Source organism: Gambusia affinis, linkage group LG18 (genome assembly GCF_019740435.1).
Source record: "Gambusia affinis linkage group LG18, SWU_Gaff_1.0, whole genome shotgun sequence".
Classification (NCBI taxonomy): domain Eukaryota; kingdom Metazoa; phylum Chordata; class Actinopteri; order Cyprinodontiformes; family Poeciliidae; genus Gambusia; species Gambusia affinis.
The window spans coordinates 18,340,866-18,364,933 of record NC_057885.1 but is presented as its reverse complement, the minus strand read 5'-3'; the positions used below and the strand labels follow the sequence as shown (position 1 = coordinate 18,364,933).

General features: G+C 36.8%; 1 protein-coding gene across 13 annotated transcripts in view; it reads left to right on the top strand.

The window, feature by feature from the left end:
• Positions 1–1,786: 1,786 nt before the first annotated feature.
• The window catches only part of mark2b (MAP/microtubule affinity-regulating kinase 2b), a 61,781-nt gene continuing 39,499 nt past the window's right edge, over positions 1,787–24,068 (top strand). For 9 of the 13 annotated variants that reach the window (XM_044096807.1, XM_044096798.1, XM_044096803.1 and 6 more), the window contains exon 1: positions 1,787–3,033. In XM_044096807.1, coding sequence (XP_043952742.1) covers positions 2,983–3,033 — 51 coding nt within the window. In that variant the 5' untranslated portion in view covers positions 1,787–2,982. The remainder of the gene's footprint in view (positions 3,034–24,068) is intronic. The other 4 variants (XM_044096805.1, XM_044096796.1, XM_044096804.1 and 1 more) reach the window with 3 other exon arrangements.

Here is a 24,068-nt window from a genome sequence, read left to right as displayed (position 1 = left end):
GCGACTTTTACATCACATCTTAGTTGTTTTTAACCAAAGGTAACCATGCTGTCCAGTTTTATTCTCATCAAACAGAAGTATTTTTACCGTGTACCTTACCCAGTTCATTAGCGATAGATAGTCTAGTGGAAAAGCTGCAATGCTCCACAAAACATTTTACATCTGTCACATTGGTGTATAATTTGTAAAAAAGCAAATGTGCCAGAGATGAAAGAAAACAAGGATGAGATTTTACTGAAGAACCCTAACTGAATATTTCTACTTTATGAAATACAGTTAGAAATCTGCCAGAACAATTGTAAAAGCGATTACTTTAAGTTTGTTTAATAATCAATTTGTGTTAGTTGCAAAGTCAACAGTTACTGTAAAAAAAACCCTGCATATGTACTTATTAAATCATCTTCTCAGAAGACAAAATAGATATGTTTTGCTAATATAATCAATTATGTCTACATTTCAGTTTAAATTGGCTAATTCTAGTAGCATAAAATAGATTCTGACAATGTTTTTTTAAATAATTCATGTTTCATTAGCATGCTTCTCAAATCACCGTAATAAAGAATTGTATGCAGAATAATAAAGACAGCTATAATCAGCTATAATGTTTATGATGTGTAATGTATATATTTCGCAAATCTTGTATTTATTTAAATTGTTTCGGACAGTAAGGATGAAGTTAAATAATTTTTTCTTATCTCGAACAGCTTTTAAAAGTCTATTGCGCTCATCTGAGGACATCTGTACCAGCACCTGCTGTTTTCCAACCTGAAGGAATTGCGGTCAAACAAATGTGCTGCTAGTGACCGAGCGAACGCATTCAGCCAAATCTTTTTCATGAATTATGGGATGGGAAAAACATTTTCCTCCTTTTAAATATAAAGCTCACATTTATTTCCTGCACAAGAACTAATATTTGCTGCACAGCACATATATAATTATTTCTGAACATTGCCATGTTTTTTACATTAAACATGACTTAAAATTAAATAAACTACAATCATGTAGTTTATTTGTATTATAGATTTAAATCAACTAAATGCTACCAATAAGCTTCATACTTTATCCATAAAAGTTAATAAAGTATTAGGTATAGAGAATAAAGGTAAAAGAATGATTAAATACAAACAGTAAAATCTATTAAGATTTCATCTTCTACTTTAGCTGAAAGGTAAAGAAAAAAGACAGAACAACTCAGTGGAGCATGCTTTCAGAGGTAAATGAGTCTATAGAGCTGGAGTAAATACAACCAAGTTAGTGGGTCTTTGATTTTTTAATACAAAAAAATTTTAATAGATACCATTTTTTGAAAAACAATGAAGGTGCAGAGCAGACTGCACTTCTCGAGCAAACTTAGATGTAAATGTTTTCTGCCTTCATTTGTTAGGGGTAAGCAGCATCAGTAAGTGATATAAAAAGGCTCAACAACCTGATTAAAAAGGTTTTGTTCTGGAAAATCTAGAGTACATAAAATCAAGAAAATTATGGAGAACCCTGAGCATCCTCTTCACAAGACGATTGTACAAGAACAGTGTCTTCAGTGGTCTGTTGTAATACAGACTGCTACAGGACACCCTTTCTCTTCATAACCATCAACATCGCAGATTTTTGAAGAATCTTCGATAACATAAGTTACAACAACAGCTAACTTCCCTTTGGAATCAATAAAGTACTTTTGAATTGAGATGAGGCGTCTGAGTCGGATCCCGGAAAGTAGTCGGAATTCCCATCTCCGGGCGGTCAGTCGCTCAGCAGTGAAAATTCGGAAAAAATCGAGCAAAGCCGAACACAGAACTCCCTCCCTCTTAGTCGTGGTGCAAGCAGCCATGTTGCTGTTATTGGCTTGTTCCGGTATCAGGGCAGGATAGACCGCATTCGGGGCGCAGCTCCTCGCCTTTCTACCCCCCTCCTCCTGCCGCCCGTAACACACACACACACACACGCACACACACCTCCTAAAGAAGAAAGCCCCACTTTGCCCTATAATGGATTCAACAACTTGATGATTCCTCCTCCTTCAGTCGGCGCATCGACAGGACGAGCTGCTGCTGCTATATCGCCACACTGCAGTGCAGCACTCGGTGAGCGACCTTATTCCAATCACGCAACGCAAGAAAGAGAAATCGCCGGTAATTTGCGTGGATTTGGGATTAATTTTTTTTCTTTTTTTCTTTTTTTGCGGGTCGCCCTTTTGGCAGTCAGCGCCACTGCGGTCTGTCGCTGGGTGATTGAAGCTAACTAGCTAAGCCTTGCCTTGAAAGAGACGTTGAAATAGCGATTTTTGGCTAACAGTTAGCCAACGCAACAAACTCTATTCGGCGTTTCTCACCTGCAATGTCTCTATTTTACAAAGTTTTACCTTTCCTGTCTCCTTCCAGGATTCTTCTGAGTGGGATATTTTGACTTTGTCCTGTCAGAGTCGGGAATAACTTTTGGCCTGAAAGTTTTTGGACCTCGGACCAGTTCTCGAAGCTTAAAGGAAACATCTGTTGGCACAAGAGGGACGCTGAAACGCCGTCGATGAGTATTGTGGAGTTAGCTTTGGATGAAAACAAAATTTTTCATGAAGAATTAAGTTGCCTTGTCCCCATTTAGCTCAACCGTTGCTCAACTTTTTCCTTCCAAGCTAGCACAACACGCTAGCTGTCCCACAAACGTACCCATTTTGCATACTCCTCAGCTTTCCATTTATAAATGCTTTTTTGGATCTGAATGCTTTTAAAGCCAAACTGCAAAGCTGAGGGGGGAAAACAAAAAGCTTTTTCGTAAGGTTGTTGCCCGTTGACAAACATGGGACACGCAGCAGCTACAAGCTAGTCGCTAGCTCGTAGGCTAACTCTACTAACTAGCCGCTGATGTGGGATTCAACTTGTTGATTCAACGGGGGACATCTGTTGGAAGTTTCCCTCCACCATTAGCTACAAGGGGTTTTAAATGATCAGCAGACGCTGATCGATCGGCCTTTCTTCACGGTTTTCTCCCGAAATGTCAACAAGGCCCTCACAGGGGCAAGTCATTGAGATTTCAACAGCACAGGTAAGACGACTTTCCCGAATAGTGTTATAAATGACTGATTTCTCAGTCCTTTTGCTCTGCCTTTGTTGTCTTTTGCCACACAACAGTGATTCACCAGCGTGCCTACGCAATCATGCTGGATTTCCCACTCCTTGAAGCAGGGCAGAGCAAATTTAGGTATCTGTTTAGTCTGTGTTTCCAGGCAGGTCTTCCTTTTTGACTTTCTGCCACCTCAACCTGTTGGAACATAGACAATTTAACATGATTGTTAATGTATTTGTCATTGCAAATGACCAGAAACGGACAGCATAGGTATGTTGGCAAAAAGTAGTCAAAGAATCCATTTGAAATGGTGGACAAAATTAGTGTTGTAAGAAGTAATATTGGAGTTTGGGGCAATTCATGTCTCAAATGTTAATGCTAAAACCAAAACCGTGTGACTAAACATCGGCTGAAATAACTTTCACTGAAAATCTATTATTGATAATAAACTTTCCTTTATTTAAAACTTCTTGATAACTTGCATTTTAAGTAGAGGTGACCCGATAAATCAACAAAGATTTCTTAAATTTGGTAGAGCGATGACGTCCACTGATGCTATCTTACCTTTGCAAAGGTCTAAAAATCATCTGCTGTTCCCTTTAATAACTTTGTTGCTATATTTAGCGACTTTTCAGACAAAAAACGGAAGTATTGACCAAAATCGAAATCGTCAGGGTTTTTAAAGATTGGTGACGGGGTATAAAACTGCAATCGGTGCACCGCGATGTTACCTTCATTAATGCAATGACTGCAACGCTTTTAGTTTCCAACTATGTTTTTATTGAATTTAGATATTACCAACCTGCAATACCGACACTTTATTTCACTTTAAGAAAAACCAGAATAAAAATAGTCGTTATTGTCCCACAGTGGAGACATTTAGGCGTAATAGCGGAATGAAAATATGTACGTTCACACACTAAGAATCAGAAAACCTGAAGTCGCCAACTTTCTGACCATAAGTGTTTTGGTTTAATAAGATACCAAGCAGATAAATGTTGCTGAGCACTGCCTGTTTTCTGGCTGAACGGAAGCTACAAAGCGTCTCTTGTCATTCACAGAACGGTTCATCCGTCTGGAAGTATTTGTGGACTCAAAAAACACAAACAATCACGGTGTGAAAGCTTAAGGAGTGCCGTCACTCCTACTTGTAACTAACATCATTGTCCGTCTGGATGCTAGCTGGCTAGCATAACAGAAAACCTGAATAATGAACCAGGCAATATGACCTTGATACTCTACAAAGAGCAAAAGGACTGAAAGTTGTAATATTCTGCATAATTAGCGCGTTAGATTATCCGTAGATTTAGCGGAGGGTGTTCTTTTTGTGTTGTTGTTCTTATGTATCAAACTAGCAGCAAATAAATAGGTAGCATTAAGAAATATTAAAAAGATCATGATTTTTCTGGAGCAGATGTGGTATTCGTTGCCCACATTAGATTATGTCTTGAATTGTTATCTATAATCTTTTGTGGCTCCTTTATGGGGCATGTCTTGGTGTGGAAACAATCATTTGAATATGGTGAAATGTGCGTTCTTGTAGAGGGGAAATAAAGGCCAGAACATTACCTTCTAGATACACAGACGCTCTCATTTGCCATTCAAAACGTTAATATGTCTGTGAAGTAGTTTCACACTGAAGAAATCAGTTCGCGTATTGTTTGCACAGGGCTGTGTTGACTCAGGAAAACTAAATATTTCCCAGCAGGAAGTCTGTTGTGACAGAGGATCATTAACAATGGGAAGAAGCTTTTAGTGATTACGGTACAAACTTCCAATTAAAGTTCAGTTCCTATCTACTATATACTCGGTTTTGTTTAAAATCTACCAAAAGGTTTCGTCGTGTTGGATTTCAAATGACGCCTTGAGGTTGGGGAGAGGCACAACCGTCATTTCATGGCTTATACAGGTGCAGGAAGTGAACTGCAACAATACACATCACCATGTGATGTCAAACAATGCTCCATTATCTCTTCTTAAGCTAAGAGGTTCCTAAATACACTGGAATAATCACTTGGTGCTTTGCAAAGGATTTGAACAATGGGAAACAAATTGTTTTGTTGGAAGAATAAAGGTTTGTTAAGCTGTGCACCTAAAATACTTTGAGTTGTCACTTATTGTGAATATGCATTATATAAAGAAATTGCATTGATTTCATGGTTTTACGGTTATAAATTTAACTCTAAATGACTTTAAAAACATCTGCTGAGAGACTACAATTAACTTTATTTTTGGAAATTTTGTCAAAAACCTCCCTGGAAGAATGTATTTACCACTTCTGGTAGGAAGAAATAACACAAATTAATCTTTTTGGTTTTCTACTTTCTCTACTGAAAAGCAGAGCTCAGGTATGTGGGCTCTTAGCCAATAGGAAGGCTTCTTGTTGGCGGACACCTGAGGGTTCAGAGGTTTTTGCTGCGTGTAAAAAAAAAAAAAACCAGGCTGCTGTCAGACGTTATCTGTTCATACCCTGATCTCACTCCATGAGTCAACCTGAGTGTGTTGGCACATTAAACAGCACAGATCATTACCTCCAGTGTTCTGTAAAAGGAAAAGCATGTTGACCACATGTAGGTGAGGGTACAACCGCACACACTTTTGAGAGATACGCACCTCCGTATTTAGCTGCGTCGCTGTCGGGGCACGAAGCCAGAATAGAACGGTTAGCTTAAAAATGATTGAGCTGTATTGTGTCAGAGAGGATGTTATGTCATGGCAGGAAACAAATGTGTTCAAGAAAATTAGTTTTTAGGCCTATGCAGTTGGGAAGGACATCGATACCAATAATCTATCAAAGGATTTTCACTTTTTAGGCAAATTAAAGCTCCAACCTGCTGGTATCTGGTTTATGAACAGAAAAATGGAGGAATATGTTTCTTCATCATTAAAAAAAAAAAAAAACTAATATTTTACTGGTGTTTTATGTAAAAAGCTTTCGAAGAAAACTTGGAGCATCACAAAGACTTCTTTCGTTTAAGAAAACATTATTTATGTTTATGAAAGATAATGCTGCATTGCATGTAAACCTAAAGATCTTTCAGATAACATCTTGTAAATTGTTTGAAAACAACAATGTGTTGTTGGTTGTTTTGATAAACCTTTTAAGTATATTAAATCAAAACTCTCTTTGAAAATTAGCTGCAATTCCATAGCATTTTCTCAGCTTTTACACAAAATCATTTTAAACAATATACATGCAATATGTCAAATTTTGGGGGTTTTAAAAACTGTGGTACATCATGAATCAAGTGAGAAATCCTTTCAATTGGAAAGAAGTTTCTCTTATTGTCTGTAACAGCAGCTAAATCTTTTAGGTTTAATGTTTAAACATTACGATACATTTCCTTAACTTGTTTCCGACAGCTGTGTGTTCAAACTGAACCTTGTATTGTTTTGGCATCACAGTTTTATAGACTGGTACTACTTCCATTTGCTGTATTGATAATTCCAGTAAATTGTATTGTTAAACATTGTTTAGGGTTACTGGTCACTCCATTTAAAAAAACAAAAATTTTTTTTAGCATAATTTACTGTTGCAGCATTAGTGTACGTGAGCCAAACAAGCAAAAAAATGTATATTTTTTTTATTTAATATTTTTTAATTTCTAATTTTCAAATATACAATTTTAAAAATGATTTAAAAAATCTATCTAAATAAAAAAATATTTAAGTGAAAAATAATTTTAAAATAAATGAAGCATATTTAAATAAAATGTTTTATTTCTAAATAACATTTCTATTAAAAATTAAACATATCTGAAAATTTTCACAAATGTTTTTTTCTAATATAGAAAAATTTGTACATTTGTTTTTTCACAAGGAAATCTTAAATATAAAAATGCTCTTAATGTTCACCTCTCTCTGGTGCTCAGCAGCTTTTCCTTTCAAACCTGACGAAGAGCTGACTAAACTAAAATAGAAATATTCATGAAGCTGTGCATTAAATATCTGTCTTCATGCTAAATGCCAGTGCTTTCACAGACGGATGAGGCCATTAATGTTGCATTTTTCTCGTCTGGACCAAGCAAGAGCGGTTATTGGCCGGATGAAGGCAGATAACCGTCCATCTAGAATAGCTCCAACGTCTCATTATGACGAAGAGAGCATTACATTTAGCTCTCCTCTATGCCTCTCACTGGCACACAGCATTTCTCCTCCAAAGTGGCGTTTTATAAATGGTGATATGACAATAAAGAAGAGGAGGAGGATATATTTCCTGTAGCAGCTGGAAGCCCCTTCCCCCTCATTCCTCGAAACATGTGATGTGCATTGGATTGAAGTCATTTATTCATTAACCCGATCACATCTAATCTGAATTTTTCCATTCAGGAGACAAAAGGGTTTTGATCGTTGCCAGTCCTTAACAGACCTGCTGGGTGAAAGGTCACAGATGTGCATTCCCTAACAAACGGTTCTGTTTGGAAAGCTACAGATACAGGACCAAATGGCAGCGAATGTCAGCCGTACTCCAAACTGAGGTGGGATTAAAAGTAACCTGTGAAGACGTCCAAGTCTGACTCGGGCGTATCGTCAGAGAAGTGACATGTGTTTAGTGGTGTTAAATGGCAGATATGTTAAAGGGCTCGTTATACCAGCAGTCGGTTTGAGGAACTTGTTGAAAAGTGCATGACATACAGGTAACTTGTTTTAAATGGAAAGCTGTAGGGATTTGTACTTTAATTACTTCAGCAATTAAAGTACAGAGGATCATTTCTTGGTGTGAAATGTCTCCAGAATGCTGCTGTTGTTGCTCGTCGGCTTCCTTGCGTATGACCGACGGATTTCCTGTTTTACAGTAAAATCTTCATCAAACCACGTCTTTTGACACGCGTACAGGCTTGAAATACTGGTCGGTCCGTTTAGTTCTGTTTTTTTGTCATTGTTGGGAAGTGGCTGATCGAACGGGATTCTTCTTTGTTGTTGAAATTTAATGAAGGCGAGGCGTTCAAGTTTTATTGACTTAAAAAAAAAATGTTTTTATTAATTTAAATCAGGTGTTTATTTGAGATTCAAAGGAAATAAATTAAAATACTCTGCTGTTTTATTATGAGCAGAATATTAAAGTTATGTACAAATTTAAATCTTGTTTTAAGAGAAATAATCTGCCAGTGGAACTGATGTTTTAATCAAATATTTACTTAAATCAAGGCCCTATATCTATACAGTAGTAATTAGAAGTTAGTTTTGTCTTATCTCAAGCATGCTAAGATATTTGAACTATAAACTGGATTTTGTTACTGCAGTGTTTGTGTAAGTCTGTAGTTAAACTGAGAGGAGCAGCAGAAAGGGAGTAGGAACCCATTTCTTTTTCTTAAGCTTTCTTCTGCCAATTAACTTGTTGCTGCTCACTGCCAAACAGGTGGCTGCAATATTACCCTTTAAAAGCTTGACTGTTTGGATATAAATCCATTATCTGTCTTTTGCTTTATCAGCCTAGAAAAATTGTCTATAAGGATAGAAAATAAATTGAATGGCTGAAAATAAAACATTATAAATTAGACTAACTCATCGCTAACTGTTGTTTCTCTGTTTGACAATCTTCTTCTAGCTACCTTAGTTAATAAATAATTAGCAACAGTAGAATGATAAAAAAGGCCTTGAAAGCTAATGCACAGTTCAAAAGTGAGCAGAACAATCCTTTATTTGTGTTTGTGTGTCTGTTTGACATCATTCACATGCTTTCACATCAGCTTTCAACCAGCCATTTTTACTTTAAAACAGAAAACAATTTACTAGTTAAAAATCAACCTGATTGCAGAGGATCTAATTAACATTCCTCTCATTTGTTTTGTTATTTTTGTTCAGCCTAATTGGCCAATTTCTTTCGTATGTTACATGTAAGATACCAGTAATTATCTATAAGGGTCGTGGGAATCATTTAAATATTACTTATCATGGTTTATAATAGATAAATTTATAAATACTCATAATTAATTGTGTAAATGTTTTAATAAATGCCTGAAAGAATTTGTTGACGTCAACATATTCGATGAAAATTATTTGGAAGTAAATAAATTTATGGGCAATTTCTATCTCATTCATTTTATTTACATAAAGATTTGCTACGTAGGTTTTTCCCCTGACATTTTGTGATATGGGGTGCAGATATTTCCATCAACAACTTCACATGCAGGGATTTTTCTAGTGAGGCCTTTTATTACGCATCACAAAGAGCGTTTGTATTTTATGAACGTTTCATAAGATAACATGGAAGTGAGTGTATTTTACAACTTATACCTTGAAGCTGCATGGTTATATCAGATTTTTATGCTGACAGTTGGCTTGTGTTTGAACAGGAACTGGCCTGAAATCAGATACCTGTATGCTGCTTTGGTTAATATTTTCAGCAGTACATGCCCTGAATTATTGAGGCTTGTACTTGCAGGGAAGTCATATAATGTTGCACATGTTTGGCCACTTTAATATCTCACACTTATGACTTATTTTACTGTGGACAAAACGTACCGCTGGCACGTCGTCATGCTCGGGACCAGACTGTGGTTTTCATTGTGGTTTTAGGGTTTGTGTGTTTATGAAAACAGCAGACAGTTTAGGTCTGATGCCAGAATGATTAGTAATGCATATTATTTTAATTTTGTACCAGTCTTCAGCAGTATTTGTGATTCAGTATTCACAGATTTACCTATTTGGGGATTTTTCTGTGGAACATAACTCAACATTACTCAGAAAATTTAAATCTGCCTATCTGCAGATTATTTTTTGTAAAGCATATCAACTTGCTACTTGACTCGCTATTAGTTGACGTGAATAATTTTCGTTGAGCATAGATGAGGGAGACTATTGATTGACGTTAGGATCTGTTAGGACTATGACGCTTTCCACTGCGATTATTGATGCATATTAAGGCATTTTTAGTATTTTGAGTACTAAAATAGGTCGCTGTAGGCATTTTTAGAGTTGGTCTCAAGTATTCAATTACATGGATGTATAGAACTACATATTATACATTGATTTTTCTTTTTATTACAGAAAGTTTCACCTGAAATATTGTTCATATCCTGCTGCATCTGGTTACTGTACAGCCACAAACTGAAATTAAATAAATCTGGATTGTGGTGGTTGAATATTGGTGACGGTACACAGTAATAATAATATTTATCAAATAAAATAAAATAAAAAACCCTGTTGAGATTTACAATCTCCTTTTGAAAATGGATCTGACAAGATAGCAGCACCGTTTATAAGTACCAACATTTACATTTAACCAGAGAAATGTATTTTAGTTTTAAGTGCATCAAAGCATAAAATAATAAAAACAGTTAATGAAAGTATGACTATTAGAAATGGCAGTTATAATTTTCTTCTTCACGGCTTTAGTTCAGAGAGTCGTCGTGTGTTTATCCCTACTGATGATACCATAGTAATATGTTTAACAGTCTCCTAACCCACATTGTTTTAGTAGAGAAGCCCTGCTATCATTTTCCTTCAACTGTCCTATAAAATTAGCAAGTCTGTTGTTGTAATGTGACAGAAGCTGAAAAAATTCCAGGGTGGTTTTAGAATACCTTTTGAGTATCATTAAGCCTTTTGGTTTGACAGCTATTTACGTAATCTTGTTTTGTTTTTGTTTTTTTGTTCTTTTTTCTGCCAAATCATCGGGAATTGTGTAAAGTATTTCTATTAAAACCCAAACAGTCTCTAATGTTATTTATAGTCAGCATTTTAGACAGATCAGCAACATTTTTCCATAGTTTTGCCCCTTTTATTTAGGCTCTTCTTGTCTGATAAGGTTCAGCAGTGACGAAACCTTTTTAAATTTCATTAGGAAACAGTTTAATACTTGCTTCTAATGAGGTTAAATCAGATTGTGTTGTATTTATGTGGACTTTTAATGAATGAGATTAGGAACACCTCCTGTTGTGTTTTTTTTTTTTTTTAAAACAAAAACCTTTGCATCGTCTAGAAACCCCTGTACCACCTGTGAGCTAGCATGGTGATCTATTTGGCCTCTGAATTAATTTAAGAGTGTTGTACCAACTGCCCAGTTGTCTTGTTTCTCAGCTTTAGTTTGTGTTTTACTTTGACCTACTGAAGCTGCCCCACTGTGGCTTGCAGATTAAAAACGGTGCTAAGCACCACAGCAACAAAAGACAAAGCAAACGGCGTGTTGGTAATTTGAGTGCAGCTGGGCACGGGTTCATGTTTTTCACCTGACACCTTTTGGGAGTATAAGAGGCTTGCAGTGAAACTCTGTATACATGAGAGTTTCTGGATTTGTGGAATATATCACAACCATTTTTTTTTTTGCCTTTATGATTCATCTCTAAGCAATGTTTTACTTTGATTTACATGCTCCTTTTTTTCACTCCCAGAAAACAATAAATTAGGCCTTTAACCTTGACAGACCTCTCACGAGCCAGATGAGATGAAAAGCAAGCTAACCAGGGATTCTGCTTCAAGCACACAAATGTCATTCACTTCGTCATACTCACTCGCTCACTCAGAGAGGAGTTACTCATTATTTCCCCCTCGCACACTCTGTTAATTATTAATGAAATCGGAGGTTCGTTTTTGTGGTCAAAGGTTTGGCGTTCCTGGGAATCGGAGTGGTGCGGCGGCTGCTGTGACGCTTCCAGCTGTTTGTTGGGCTGAATCTCAGGGAGCAGGGGTGAAACTGGCCTTTCTGGTTTGGCTGAGCCGTAGGTGTGGCACTCAACCGTAGATTAGAAAAGCTTGACGTCATACAGGAGGGGAAACGATGGGCTTTTCTCCAGGCTTCAGGTGAACTCTGTTCCTCTGCTCTGCCAGTCCAGCGGAAGGTTTCCCTCATTATTAACATGGATTCGCTGTTTCCAATTGTAGATTAAAACTTTTGAAGATATAGGAGTAAAACATCATATCAAATACTAAGATTTGTTACAACATAATAAAAATGACATAAATAAATCAAATCTTAAAAAGAATATTTTTCTAGTTACTGCACAAACCTCGATGAATTATGAACTAAAACGGTTGAGAATGAAAGCAGACAATTAATACTTGAGCAGCTCAAGCTCTGACATGTTAGCTTAGCTGATGGGAAAAATGTCTATTAGGGTGAAAACTATCACCCATTCTTAAAAACATTGAGTCGCTGCTACCAAACCCTGAATGTTGAGTTCTGGTAATGCTTACGCAGCTCAATTTTCTTCAACTTTAATCCAGAAAATGCCTTTGAAAACACAGCTGACTAGCAGTTTGACTTCACACCCTTGTTTAGAGTTTATTAAAATGAGGAAGGAAAGGAGGATCTTCTCACTGGGACAGTCGCTTCTCGTTGGCCTCGATAAACCCGCAGGGCTGGTTTGTTGGCACGCCATGTACTAAAGCTTTGAAATAGTTATTTTTATTGTAGTAATGTGAGCTCGGACTGAAAAATAAAAATAAATCTGACCTCTTACATGGATTACCTTGGTTTAGTTTGACAAAATCCACTGGGGGAATAAAATACTAAAATGTAACTAAAACCTTTTATTTATTTTTTATTCAGGAAGAAAATGTGGTTTACTATCACAAATGTAAATGTGGAGTTTGCTTTTGACTTTTAAGATGTAAAGCTTTAGATTTCTGTAAAATAAAGGATGAATATGCATAAAAACAACTAACGCTCATTGTTAAATACGGTGGAGGATCTGTGATGCTGTGGGCCTGTTCACGTTGAAATGCATTTTGTCGTCATAGGCTTTCATGGTTTCCCCCAGAAAACTTGCTAAGCCTGGTGGTTGGGTGCTAGGGCAGTCATTCATCCAGCATACCGTTATGTTTTTAAGTTAAAAAATGTTTAAAGTTGCAAATATGCCTTAATAATCATGGGTTATTGGAGGATTAATACTTGAACACAAACTATAACGTCTTAAAAAATGCAAACATTGTTTAAAAACTTAAATAAATAAGCAGTGCTTAGCCTGGCACAAGTAAAGCCTGGTGGACCGCCAGGCTTATAATACACTGGGGGGGAAACCCTGGGCTTTGAAATACCAGATGATTTTAATTAAATATCCGAAACATGCAGTTAAATTGACCCCAGAATAGTTCACCAGTGGCTTTTTGCACATCGTTATCAAAGAAACTGATTGAAGTTTTTATTTGTTCTTTTATTACCAAGATAAAAACTCATTGAGTCCTGGTCAAGAGGCAGCAACAAATACTAAACAAAAAATACATAGTTAAAAAGAAATGTCAAGCTATTCAATGTGGATGTCATTGAATTGGCCCCATTAAGTTTTAGTTTAAATATAAAATCACTAAATGAGAGGAATCCAGTCAATCTAAAAGTTTCTTGTAACAAGTTCCAAGAAGAAAACTTCTTCAGTCCAAATCCTCAATTCAGAGCAACAAAAGGATGCAAATAGGGCTGAAATGATTCGAATACCTCGATTATTAAAATTCCTCGAGCAAAATTTATCTGCCTCAAAGCTTCGTTAAATTATGTTTTTATGTATTTATTATGTATTCCGGCCAGATCATTATTTGTGGTGGGCAGCGCTCTGACTTCCGCTTATTAGTTGTAGTGAATTAATCGCAAAAATATCCTATAAAGTACTCGATTGCTAAAATATTTTTTTACAACAGCTCTAGATGCAAACAGACTTGATAACGTATCACACCGTCTGAAGGTTACAGTAGCATGTTTATGCCTTTGGCTCACATGCAGCGCTTGCACTCAGAACAGGGAAGTGCTATGCTGAGTGTCTCAACTATGACAGCAAGAGTGCAAACAGGAGTTGGTGGATTGATTTCTCTCACACACACACACCAAAGGGAGCTGGTGGGCTAGTGTACAGTCAGACTCTACGATCCCACACACACTGCATTCACAGCAAATTGAGACTCGGCGTGACACCATCTTGCTAAAGTAAGGGGTCTCTCTCAAAATTACTTTGGGAGTTTGTTATACTGGCGTGGCTGTTGTACCAGCAGTCTGTATCAAGGCCTACGGGGGGAGATTGCCTCCCACTTCCTTCACATAAGAACAGATTTATACACATGAAAGACAGACTGTTGATGTCTTCTTCTAACATTAAGTTGCATCACTTTTGAAAGTGGGAAAAATTCCATTAAATAAACAGGTTTTTCCTTTTGTTTTTGGTCCTTGGTTTATTATACTGAATGTGATTTATTAATTTACGTCACAGTAAATGTGTGCAATAATGGTAACAAATTCCAATGTCTGGTTAAAATTCTGTGCATCATCTACTATTTTTAATAAGCATTCAGTGTCAGTGGAAATCCTGTAGCTGGAAACAGGTCAGCATCTTGCCTGTGGATTTAAACAGGCTTTTTTTAGTGACCTCAGTTTGGTTGATATTAAGATGGGTGAGCATCAATTCTTAAAACAAAAAATTGTAATTTGAAGCATTAAAATTGTCAATATTTGGGTAAATGTGATTTTTGGGATTGTGTGAGCCTCACTTTTCTACACATAATCTGCATTTTACTCATGAGAGTAAAACTACTATACTATGGTAATGTAGCTTATGGGAAAAAACACTAACCGTATGTATTTAGCTTGAGATGTTGAGAGCAAACTATCAATACGTCAAGATATTGATAGTTGCTATATAACGCTGTATAGTCAAACACTATCTCCTTCACTTGGCTCTGTCACATAGAAAAATAAGTTGCAGATCCCCTGAAACATCTTTTTATCCTGCAAAAGGATATTCGTAGCAAAGTGTTAGCTACATCTTTTTGAATAAGATAAGTGGGAACCCATCCATTCACTTGTATTCCTGTGAGAAAGGGATAAAAATAACCTGCAATTTTGTTGAAGATGACCGTCTTCAGGATGGTGCAGTGAATAGTACATCATTATCAATATAAGGAGGAGCATACCTGGTTTGAAGGGCATGACTCTTTGTATTAGACAAGCGTGTTTTCTTTTTTTTAAACTGCACTAACATGATTAAAAACAAACAAACAAAGAAAAGGCAGATTCTTATTTATGCTTCTGGCCTTGAAGGCCTTAACTTTGTTTGAGATCCAAAATATAATAATTTCCTTTAAGACCCTCCCCCCCCTTTTTTTTTACAGCATTATGACAGAGCTGGAGTAAATGCAATAAGAAACATAAACTAAAGTGGCAGCTAAAAATAGATTTCTTGTAGTCCTTTTTTTTCTTCTGTAAAACAAATATTTGTATGAAAGAGTTACATTTACATATCTGTAAGGAGAAAACGTGTTCAGACACCTGGGTATACTCCATTAGAAATACACTTCTGTATACATTGACAAACAAAACAAAATTTAAAGTTTCTCAATTGCATTTAAAACAGGCAATAATGTCTTTAACTGAGCAACCATTGTTTGTCTTTGACCTATTTAATAACTGGGATGTTTTTAAAGGTCTTGTTCCTCTTATCCTATCAGCAGCTGTAAAAAACATGCTTATGCAAGTCTTGACACGTCGTTTCAGTTTTACTATCCCTCTGTGGTTCAGAAGAACATTACTAATCACATTTATTTGTATTTTTATCCATTTACCTTGTCTGATTTATTTATTTTTATTCATATTATTGCCTCTAACTGGTGGCTTCAGTCAATTGCAAAGTAGGGAACTCAAAGCTTTGGAGAATATGGCTTGGAAAATTTGGAGAATTTTGAAAGTTGCGCTGGTATATTTTGTTTGGAAGTTTTTAAATATTTTTTTATTCAAAGTCTAAATGCTTGCATAAGAACAGTAATCTGAATCCTTTTGATGAGGAAGTGGGGGAACAATTGAACGCGATGCAAACCAACATCAAGATGTGTTCCAAGCAGCTGCAGCTACTCTTCTATTTCAGTGGTGTTAAAATAAATGTTTTGTACTTACAGCTCTGTGTCTGATTTTTTTTAATTTTTTTTTATGGACTGTATGAAAGAAGCTCCCAGGAATAATATTGGGGCCGCGTGTAGCTGGTGTTACAGCAGTTCTTTTATCTCTGATTTTGGCTGAGGTGCTACTTTTCCCCCCTTTTTGTTTCTTCCTGTTTTTGGCTTTTAATTAGGACTTCTTATCTATCAGCCAACACGTATTCATTTTGGAGAGGAGATCTGAGGAAATTTAATGACTGCTCGGTAGCAAAGAGGTGCCTTTTTGAATAGTGTTGTGTGGATGGAGAGTTTAATCACTAAAGCTCTCGTCTTTACTGGTGTATTGGGATTTCTGAGCCTGCTAGTGAAAGAAAATGACCCAATTTTTAAATTATGTTTTGTTATTAATCACTATGTTAATTTGGCAGAGCCTTTACGGAAACATATCTATTTGAACACATTAAGATTCGCTCTTTTTAAATAACTTGCAAACCCCATCATTGTCAAATTTGCAGTATGGCAAAACCAGTTTGGGCAGTATTATCTCTTGTAGTTTGCAGATAGATACTTCAAAAAGTAATGTTTTGGGATTTACTAGGATGCTATAGATAATTAACCAATTAGCCAAAGGTTAAATCTAAAATTTTGTAGTTAGCTTGGCAGTAAACTTTACTTTTTGTTCTAATAAGACCTTCCTTTCCTAAGTAGGTTGGGCAAGAGGGAAATGCAGGCATTTTAGGATCAGAGCTCAAATTAAACATGCTACAGATGAGATTCTGATTTTTATGCCACATTTGTAGAGTTGTAAGTTGAAATGTTGTGTAAAGACTGACAATTTTTTATTTTTTTTTAAAAAGAGTCTTGTTTAGTTTGCTTTAGTCAAACTAAACTAGCTGTTTGCCTAGAAAGTCAGATTCATTTGGGGTTCATGTATGAATGCCAGGCGGACCAGAAACTGCTGCAAAAACAGTAAGCGGACTGTGGCGCAGGGCATTCTGGGTAAATGCAACCAAAACAAATGCTAGCGGGAGAAATGGCTCATGGTCTTTAGCTAGAGACAAAAATGAAACAACCAAAATCTGACTCCACATTTACATTTTGTTTACATTTCATAAAAAAAAAAGTTGCAGTCAGTGTTGTCTTCAGAGGTTTTTGTGTCGTTTTCTTCAGTGGTTCTTGGTGCAGCGCCACCACAGGCAAGGAGGGGAACAAGTTTTTCAAAGGATTTGAATCATTTGACAAACTGCAGTGTGAAAGCAAACAGAAGCAGCAGAAAATGTAATAAATGTTGCAACTTTGGTTCCCAATCAAACCGGGTCTACCAGACTATCAGGTCTGAAAATACCTTTTAATTTAAGAGTAGATTCATCTGAAAGTGAGCCACACCCTCAACAAGATGTGCTATATTTTGTACATCCAATATGTTTATTTTTTCAGACAACTTACAGCCTTTTTTCTTGTGGATGCCTCTCAAAGCTGTACTGCGGGTTGTTCATATTATGTTGAACTTCTACTTCACCAACTTACTTACCGACCAATAGTTGGCATTTTGTGACTCAAATTAGCATCTGGAATAAAAAGCCTTGATTCGGACATCCTTATTAAGATGTTTTATTATTATTGCTAACCCTGAAAAGCTACAAGCCAGCGGTGGTTTAAGCCACTGTGGGATTAGTGGCTCTAACTAACCAACTTCTGTTTTATTAGTCTTTCTTTAACTTTCTAAAGCCCTCTGTTGTACATCACATTTACTAACATGCTTTAGGAGAGGGAGGCAGTTTGTGCTTTTGTAATGTTTGAAATAATAAGCCCAGCGTGCACAGAAGTGCTGACTCTGAGCTTTGCAGTATCACAAAGCTATTATTATTTCATGCTCATTTTACTTCTCTTGCATATTGCATCTAGTAGGTTATGTAACAAATTTCCTGAAATATTTCCAGAAAAAAAAAAAAAAGACATACTGAACGTGTAGCCAATATGCAATAAAAGGTGGTAATTCAGGTGGTTACTCAGATTTTATAGGGGTTAAAGTGGGTAATTATTTGAAGGACAGGTAGATTGTTTCAAATTACTTAGTTGAGTTTCATTTACAGAAGCGGTTTGAATAAACTGTTTTTAATTGCAGCTAATGAGCTTCCTATATTTTAATTGTTTGCAATTGCAAGGGTAATAATCGTGTAGCTACAATCCACATTTTAAGGTGCAGTCAGTTTGTTTTTTAGGAGAACTTATCTTGCTATTAAAATAAGGGCAGGACTTTGTTAAACTTCTCAGTGTGAAATTCCATCTGTTTGCATCAGAGTGAATTGGTTTCAAAGTCAGATAAGCAAAGGTCAGCGATAATGAGGCCCGAGTCAAAACGTAACCAGTACCACCTTGGTTTTTCTTGACTTCCCCATTCATGTGTGTATTTTGATCTTGTGCAAGTGCTTGTGTTGGCACTAAATGATTTTCAGCTGTGAACAGCTCGTCAGTAACTGTGCTGGGTCTGTGTTCACGTTGGGAGAGGGTTTTCAATCGTTGAGCAGGATGTAAACACTACACTAATGGTCTCTTCACACGGTACACAACGGAAATAAAAGACCTGCACCCCATGCAACGTGCTTCCAATACAGTAGCGCATGTTTTCAGGTTTAAAGCAAAGGGCTTTGCTCTGTTGCACTTAAGTGGTGGTCATTAAAGAAGTCTCTGAGATCTCTGACAAAAAGAAGAACAAAGACTTTGGCCGATGTGTGGAGGAGGTTTGTAGCTGCACTTCTTGGGTCTTTATTTGCTTGTGTTCAGTATCAAAGAGCTGATGGCGCTTTATTTAGCAGTAGCTTTGCTGTCAATCAGAAGTAATTTCACATTGTCCAAAGCTTGATTGTAGTCAAATAATAAAATGTTAACATATTTGTTATCCTGGTAAGTTTTTGTCAGCTTACCTTTGTGTTTATTTGTGCTGGGTAGCGGAAATGGAAACGGTTTTGGGAAGACCACGAGAGGAATAATTTGGAATGAGTTGGCATTTTGTAGATCTGCCTGCCATTGAGAGCATCTGCACCAAACTTATAATAATTTAGTATTTTCAACATTAATTGACCTCTCTAACATTTAGTAGCTTCAAATAATTAAAATTTTAAAAAGTGATGCATTTTGCATTTTGGAAATTTAATAAAATATGTAAACAAGAAGCAAGAACTTTATTCTTGTCTTTCTGAATAAGAAAAAGCAAACAAACAGAAAAGGTTCACAGTTCATATGTTGGAAACCTGCTGAGAATGTGACCTGGCATTTGTTGTTGTTATGACTTGACTTAATGGTTGCTTAATGGTGGTTCCGTTTTGAGCGTACCTTTTTAATGATTTATATTCATGTTCACCTCCAAAGTACGTCACCAAGTTATCCTTCTATACACCACCTCAGCACTTGCAAGGTTAAACCTCCCTTTTGCCTTCAGATCTGCTCTAATTCTCTGCACAGATTTAATAAGCTGTTAAAACACACCCAAGAGTTTGAGTCCATATTGACATGATGGCATCATAAAGTTGTTCAGATTTGAACATGAAATCAATCTCCTGTTCCACTGAGTCCTAAAGGTGCTAAGATCTGTTGACCGTGGAAGCCATTGGACTACAGTGAATTACTCAGAAACGTTCAAGAAGTATTCTTTAGAAGATGGTCAGCAGCAATATTTGGGCATATTCATTGCTCATTACCTGAATACTCACCAAATCCTTATGTGCGCCAGCGTTACAGCCTCATGTTTTGGTCTCGGTTAACAGGAGCAGCAACCACTTTTTTGCTGCTGTACTCCATCTGCTTAAAGGTTTGATGTGTTGTGCATTGAGAGATTGTATTCTTCATGGCTTTGTTGCATCAAATGGCGGTGCTAGAGAATGTTATGCACGGAAAATCCAAGTAAAATACACAGACCATCTTGTCTAGCAGTGACTGAAAATGACTGAGATCCCTTTCAGTAAGTCGTCTTTGCAGCTTCTGGAGGCCTAAGTGCATTGAGTTGCTGCCAGGTGTCTGGCTGGTTTTCTATTTGTGTTAACATTTGTTTACATAATGAAGTGACTGGTGAGTGTAGATGGTGAATGTTAACAGACCATAAAACGGTGAATTTAGTTTGCTGACTTCAGTAATAAACTGGCATCTAAAGGCAGAGATTAGGACTGAAGCTGCTTCTGAGACTCTAGACTTCAACTCAAAGTTTAGGACTCTAGTCTTGTGACATTTCAGATTTTTCAAAATAAAAGCACTTCCTCTTAGATTTGTTGACAGTAATGTTGATAACCTTTATTTCCACTAGGCAAATATTACCTCTTACTTTCACAATGTAAGGTTTTAAATAACAATAGGGGAAATATTTGATAAGTTCTGTCATTAAGCATGAGTTTTGATTGAGGGACGACTTGTAGACACCATATTCTGAAAGTCTTTAACACACCAAATCAAACCTATGCCACCTATTCCACTTTTTTTCCTGGGTTGTAGTTCCCTGCTGGTACTCCGGAGTTAAACTTAACATCAGAGTAATATGAGAATTAAACAATGATGTCACTTATTGTCCTCCGACATGTATAATTATAGCCATGGCGAGAGGTGGCTATCTGCTTGTATTCCTGTGTGTGTTAGTAAGGAGGGTTGGCTCGGCCTGCAGCTGCCCAAAAATGAAGGAAGAATCAGAAGGCAAAAATAGTCTGACATGAAAGAGGATAGGAGAGCAGGAAGACTAAAGAGCAGTTTATAGTCTCTCATATCTGGTTTGCAAGACACTCTATCCAATCGTGCCAGAAATCTAAAAGCTTTATAGTTGTCAGGGTTGATCATTCTTAAAAGCTGAGTGAAAAGGCGAATGTATTGGAGACGAGGGAGACGTAGTCTTGAAAATTTAATGATGTTTCATACTTGGTGGTTCACATTAAAAGTGACTCCACTATTGTGGCAATAGAAAAAGTCTACAATTTCAATCTTGACTTTTGCTAAAGTTTAGCGTTTCTATAAGCAAAGTAATTTAGTGAAAGCTGATGAGATTCTCAAAGTGTCATGACATTGTGTAAAAATACACCATGTTCCTGTTTTTATTCAAAACAAACAAGAATTATTTCAATGGCAGCTAAAAAGTACAATATTCATAATTACAGCTATATTGTTAACTAGAGTTATTTTTATCTTAACACACATTTAAGTAAAAATAATTAGATATCCAAATCACAGCTAAATTTAGTAGTTTTTAAGAGTAGTATAGCCTTTTACTGTTCTGCTCTTTGTAGATTGCAATAAACTGCCATGAACTTTTTAGTTGGGCTATCTGCGCAGATAGTTATCATACAGCTGCTTCAGATGTGTCAACTGTAGGTTTAAAATTGGCAAATTTGTCCCTTTTTTTAAAAAAAAATAAAAAATAAATCAAGGTAAATACGCATTACCCTCTCCATAGGTCGCTAACCAGCAATGGACAGCAACAGGTTGGGGAGGGGCAGTACGGTGAAACTTTAGGACTTTCTCCGGTGTCTCACTCAAAGCACCTTAAACTTTAGGAACGGCATGATGGGGAAAAAATTAAGCAACTTTTTCAAAGCTTTGCCTGTAATTTATATTTTTCTTTAAGAACTATAATACAAAAGATATGAGCAGCATTTTAATGAGTTTTTCTCTCAAACCTTCCTGCATTGAGCGGTCATTATTAATGTTTAAAGCAGCAGAGACGACATTACATAGTGTGTGAGAAAGGACTCGTGATGAAACAAGGTTTTACATATTATTTAAAACAAATTTAAAGTGATGTAATTTGACATCTTATATTAGCGATTAGCCTGACTAGCTTTAAGCTGTTTGCAGCCTCTAGAGAATGCTATTATGCTATTATTTTAACTTTGAACCTTCCAAATCATTGACATGCTTCACTTAACAAACTCTTAAGTACATTATCACAAAGTTGTTGTAAAATGTTCAGCCTTCCTGGTATCTGCTGAAAGTCTTGCTCTCTCTTGCATCTTAAACAATCTGGAGAGATGTGGAAAAAATTATTTCTTTTTGAATTGCATCCCCTCTGGGCCTTTATTTTTATACACCACAGTAATGCTGAGAATGGATAGCTTTGGGTCTTCTTCTAATAACTTCCACACTGAAGGTTGTTTTCAGCATGGCCTGGAAGCACTGGAAAAAAAAAATCTGATTTTTAAGGGTTTTTTTTTTTTTTAATTAAGGTTCTCCATTACTTTCATGTTAGTTCCCACCTCCTCCTCTGCCTGCTGCCGCACTTTCACGGCACGTGGGAGCACTTTAAAAGTTTGCGTGGTAGCCTGTTGGGCGGTTGTCAGTCTTTTAGCTTCGCTATGCAGTATTGACAGCTTTTCCATTTAGCTTTCCCATCAAGGATTGACAGGCTTTAACAGGGCATTAAAGCGGAGCAAACGTTGTGGCTCTCTCATCGTTTTATCTACAGATATTTTGTCAAGAATAAAATATGAGCTGCTGATGCTGTTTGTGTCAGCAGTACTTGAGTAAAATCAATGCGGAGAGGAGTTGGTCACAAATAGTTAGATTCCTGAAACATGAGGGCAGCAGTCGATTGTCAAATTGACTCCGAATGCTCCGTTTGCATCTTATTGTCTTTAATGGCGCTTATATAGGACAGTTGGTCTCGCCCACATAGTCCAAAAATAAAAATCATTGGCCTCATCCGTCCCACAAGACGACATAAGGGCCTTTATGCCTTGTCCTCTGGGTTTAGAGTAACTGTCATTTGTTTTTAAATCCTTGTTCCCCTGCTTTTGTTAATGCTTAATCTGGCCTATTACATTTTATTCAAGTCTGCGCTGTCAGCATGAGGAAGCTTGTGGGGGGGAGGCAGAGATGCAGCCATTAGATTATACCATCTGGAGCTAAAAAGCCCACACTAAGCCTGTGGAGTAATCAGGAAGCTTCTCGTTTCCCATGACTTGACGGCAGGGGAATAAAAATGTGGAGTCTCTAATTTGCAGCTTTAATTTCCTTCTGTGTGTCAAGTTTGCATCAGGTTTGAAGAATTACCGGCTGAGTTTCTTGTGTAGATGTCACTGACTGCCATGTTTGCTGTTGATAGCAAACTTCAGAGAGGTGTGTTCACTTTCTGCCTGTGTGTACGGCTACACGCTTCAGTCTTGTTGGACATTTGTGTGCACAACAGTGTATTCTAGTTTCTGTCGCTGTTTGTTCCATAACCTGGGTGTGGGTGTGAGTGTGTGTGTGTGTGTGTGTGTGTGTTTGTGTTTGTGTCTCGTCACCCTGGAGCCAGTCGTCCTCTCCTCTGACCCTGATCCGCTTCACCTGTCCACTCAGATCACACATATGGAAATACGTAGACACATACACACACATGCGCACAATTGCTGTGACCCTATCCTGGAGTTGAAACCCAATCACAGTTGCCAACCATGCAAAACTTGCCAGCACAGCAAGGTTTTGTTTTCTTTTTCCAGCGTGGGTTTGAGATGAAGGGCCTACTGTCTACTGCAGGATCAGCTAAAGTTATTTTAGCTTATATTTGTCTTTATAGAATATCTTAAAATATTTTGACCTTTGATAGAGTAAGAAGCAAACTGCTCCAGAGGATGTAAATTAATTGCTTTCAGCCTAGGGGTGAGCATTTATCCTATCATTTATCATGATAAATGTCTAAAAATTTTGACTTATTGTTGTTGCAATAAATTCCACTTAACATGTCTTTATTGTCAGGATTGATAGTTTTATTATTTTCTCTGCTGGTTGTTCAATAAATGTAAATAAATTTTAAAATGCAGACACAGTGTGATGCACAGCAAGTGCAACAGCAATTGTAGGGCTCCAATGGATGTGACAATAACTGCCATACAGTTACCTAAAAAAGAAGTACTAGTTTATATAGTCACTTTTATTTTGGCAATTGTACTGCAAAATATTGTGATAAAACTTTTAAGTTTATATCACCCATACCTATTTCGAACTATTCACGCTCATAAGACCAGCAACTATTTACATTTAAGTTCATTTTAGGTGAAAGTTGGAATATTTTACCAGTAAACAATGGACTTAGACCTGCCTCATACTTGAGGTTTTTTGAGTCTGGAATGTTTTGAGCAGTTTTTATCACATGTAACTAGGGAAAAGCAAGTCAAGTCAATAAATAGAAACCCACATTTTCTGTGCTCATAAAACTTTCTTCGTGTTAGCTGTAGCTTCATGATAATGGGCACACAGATGTCTCAAACTGA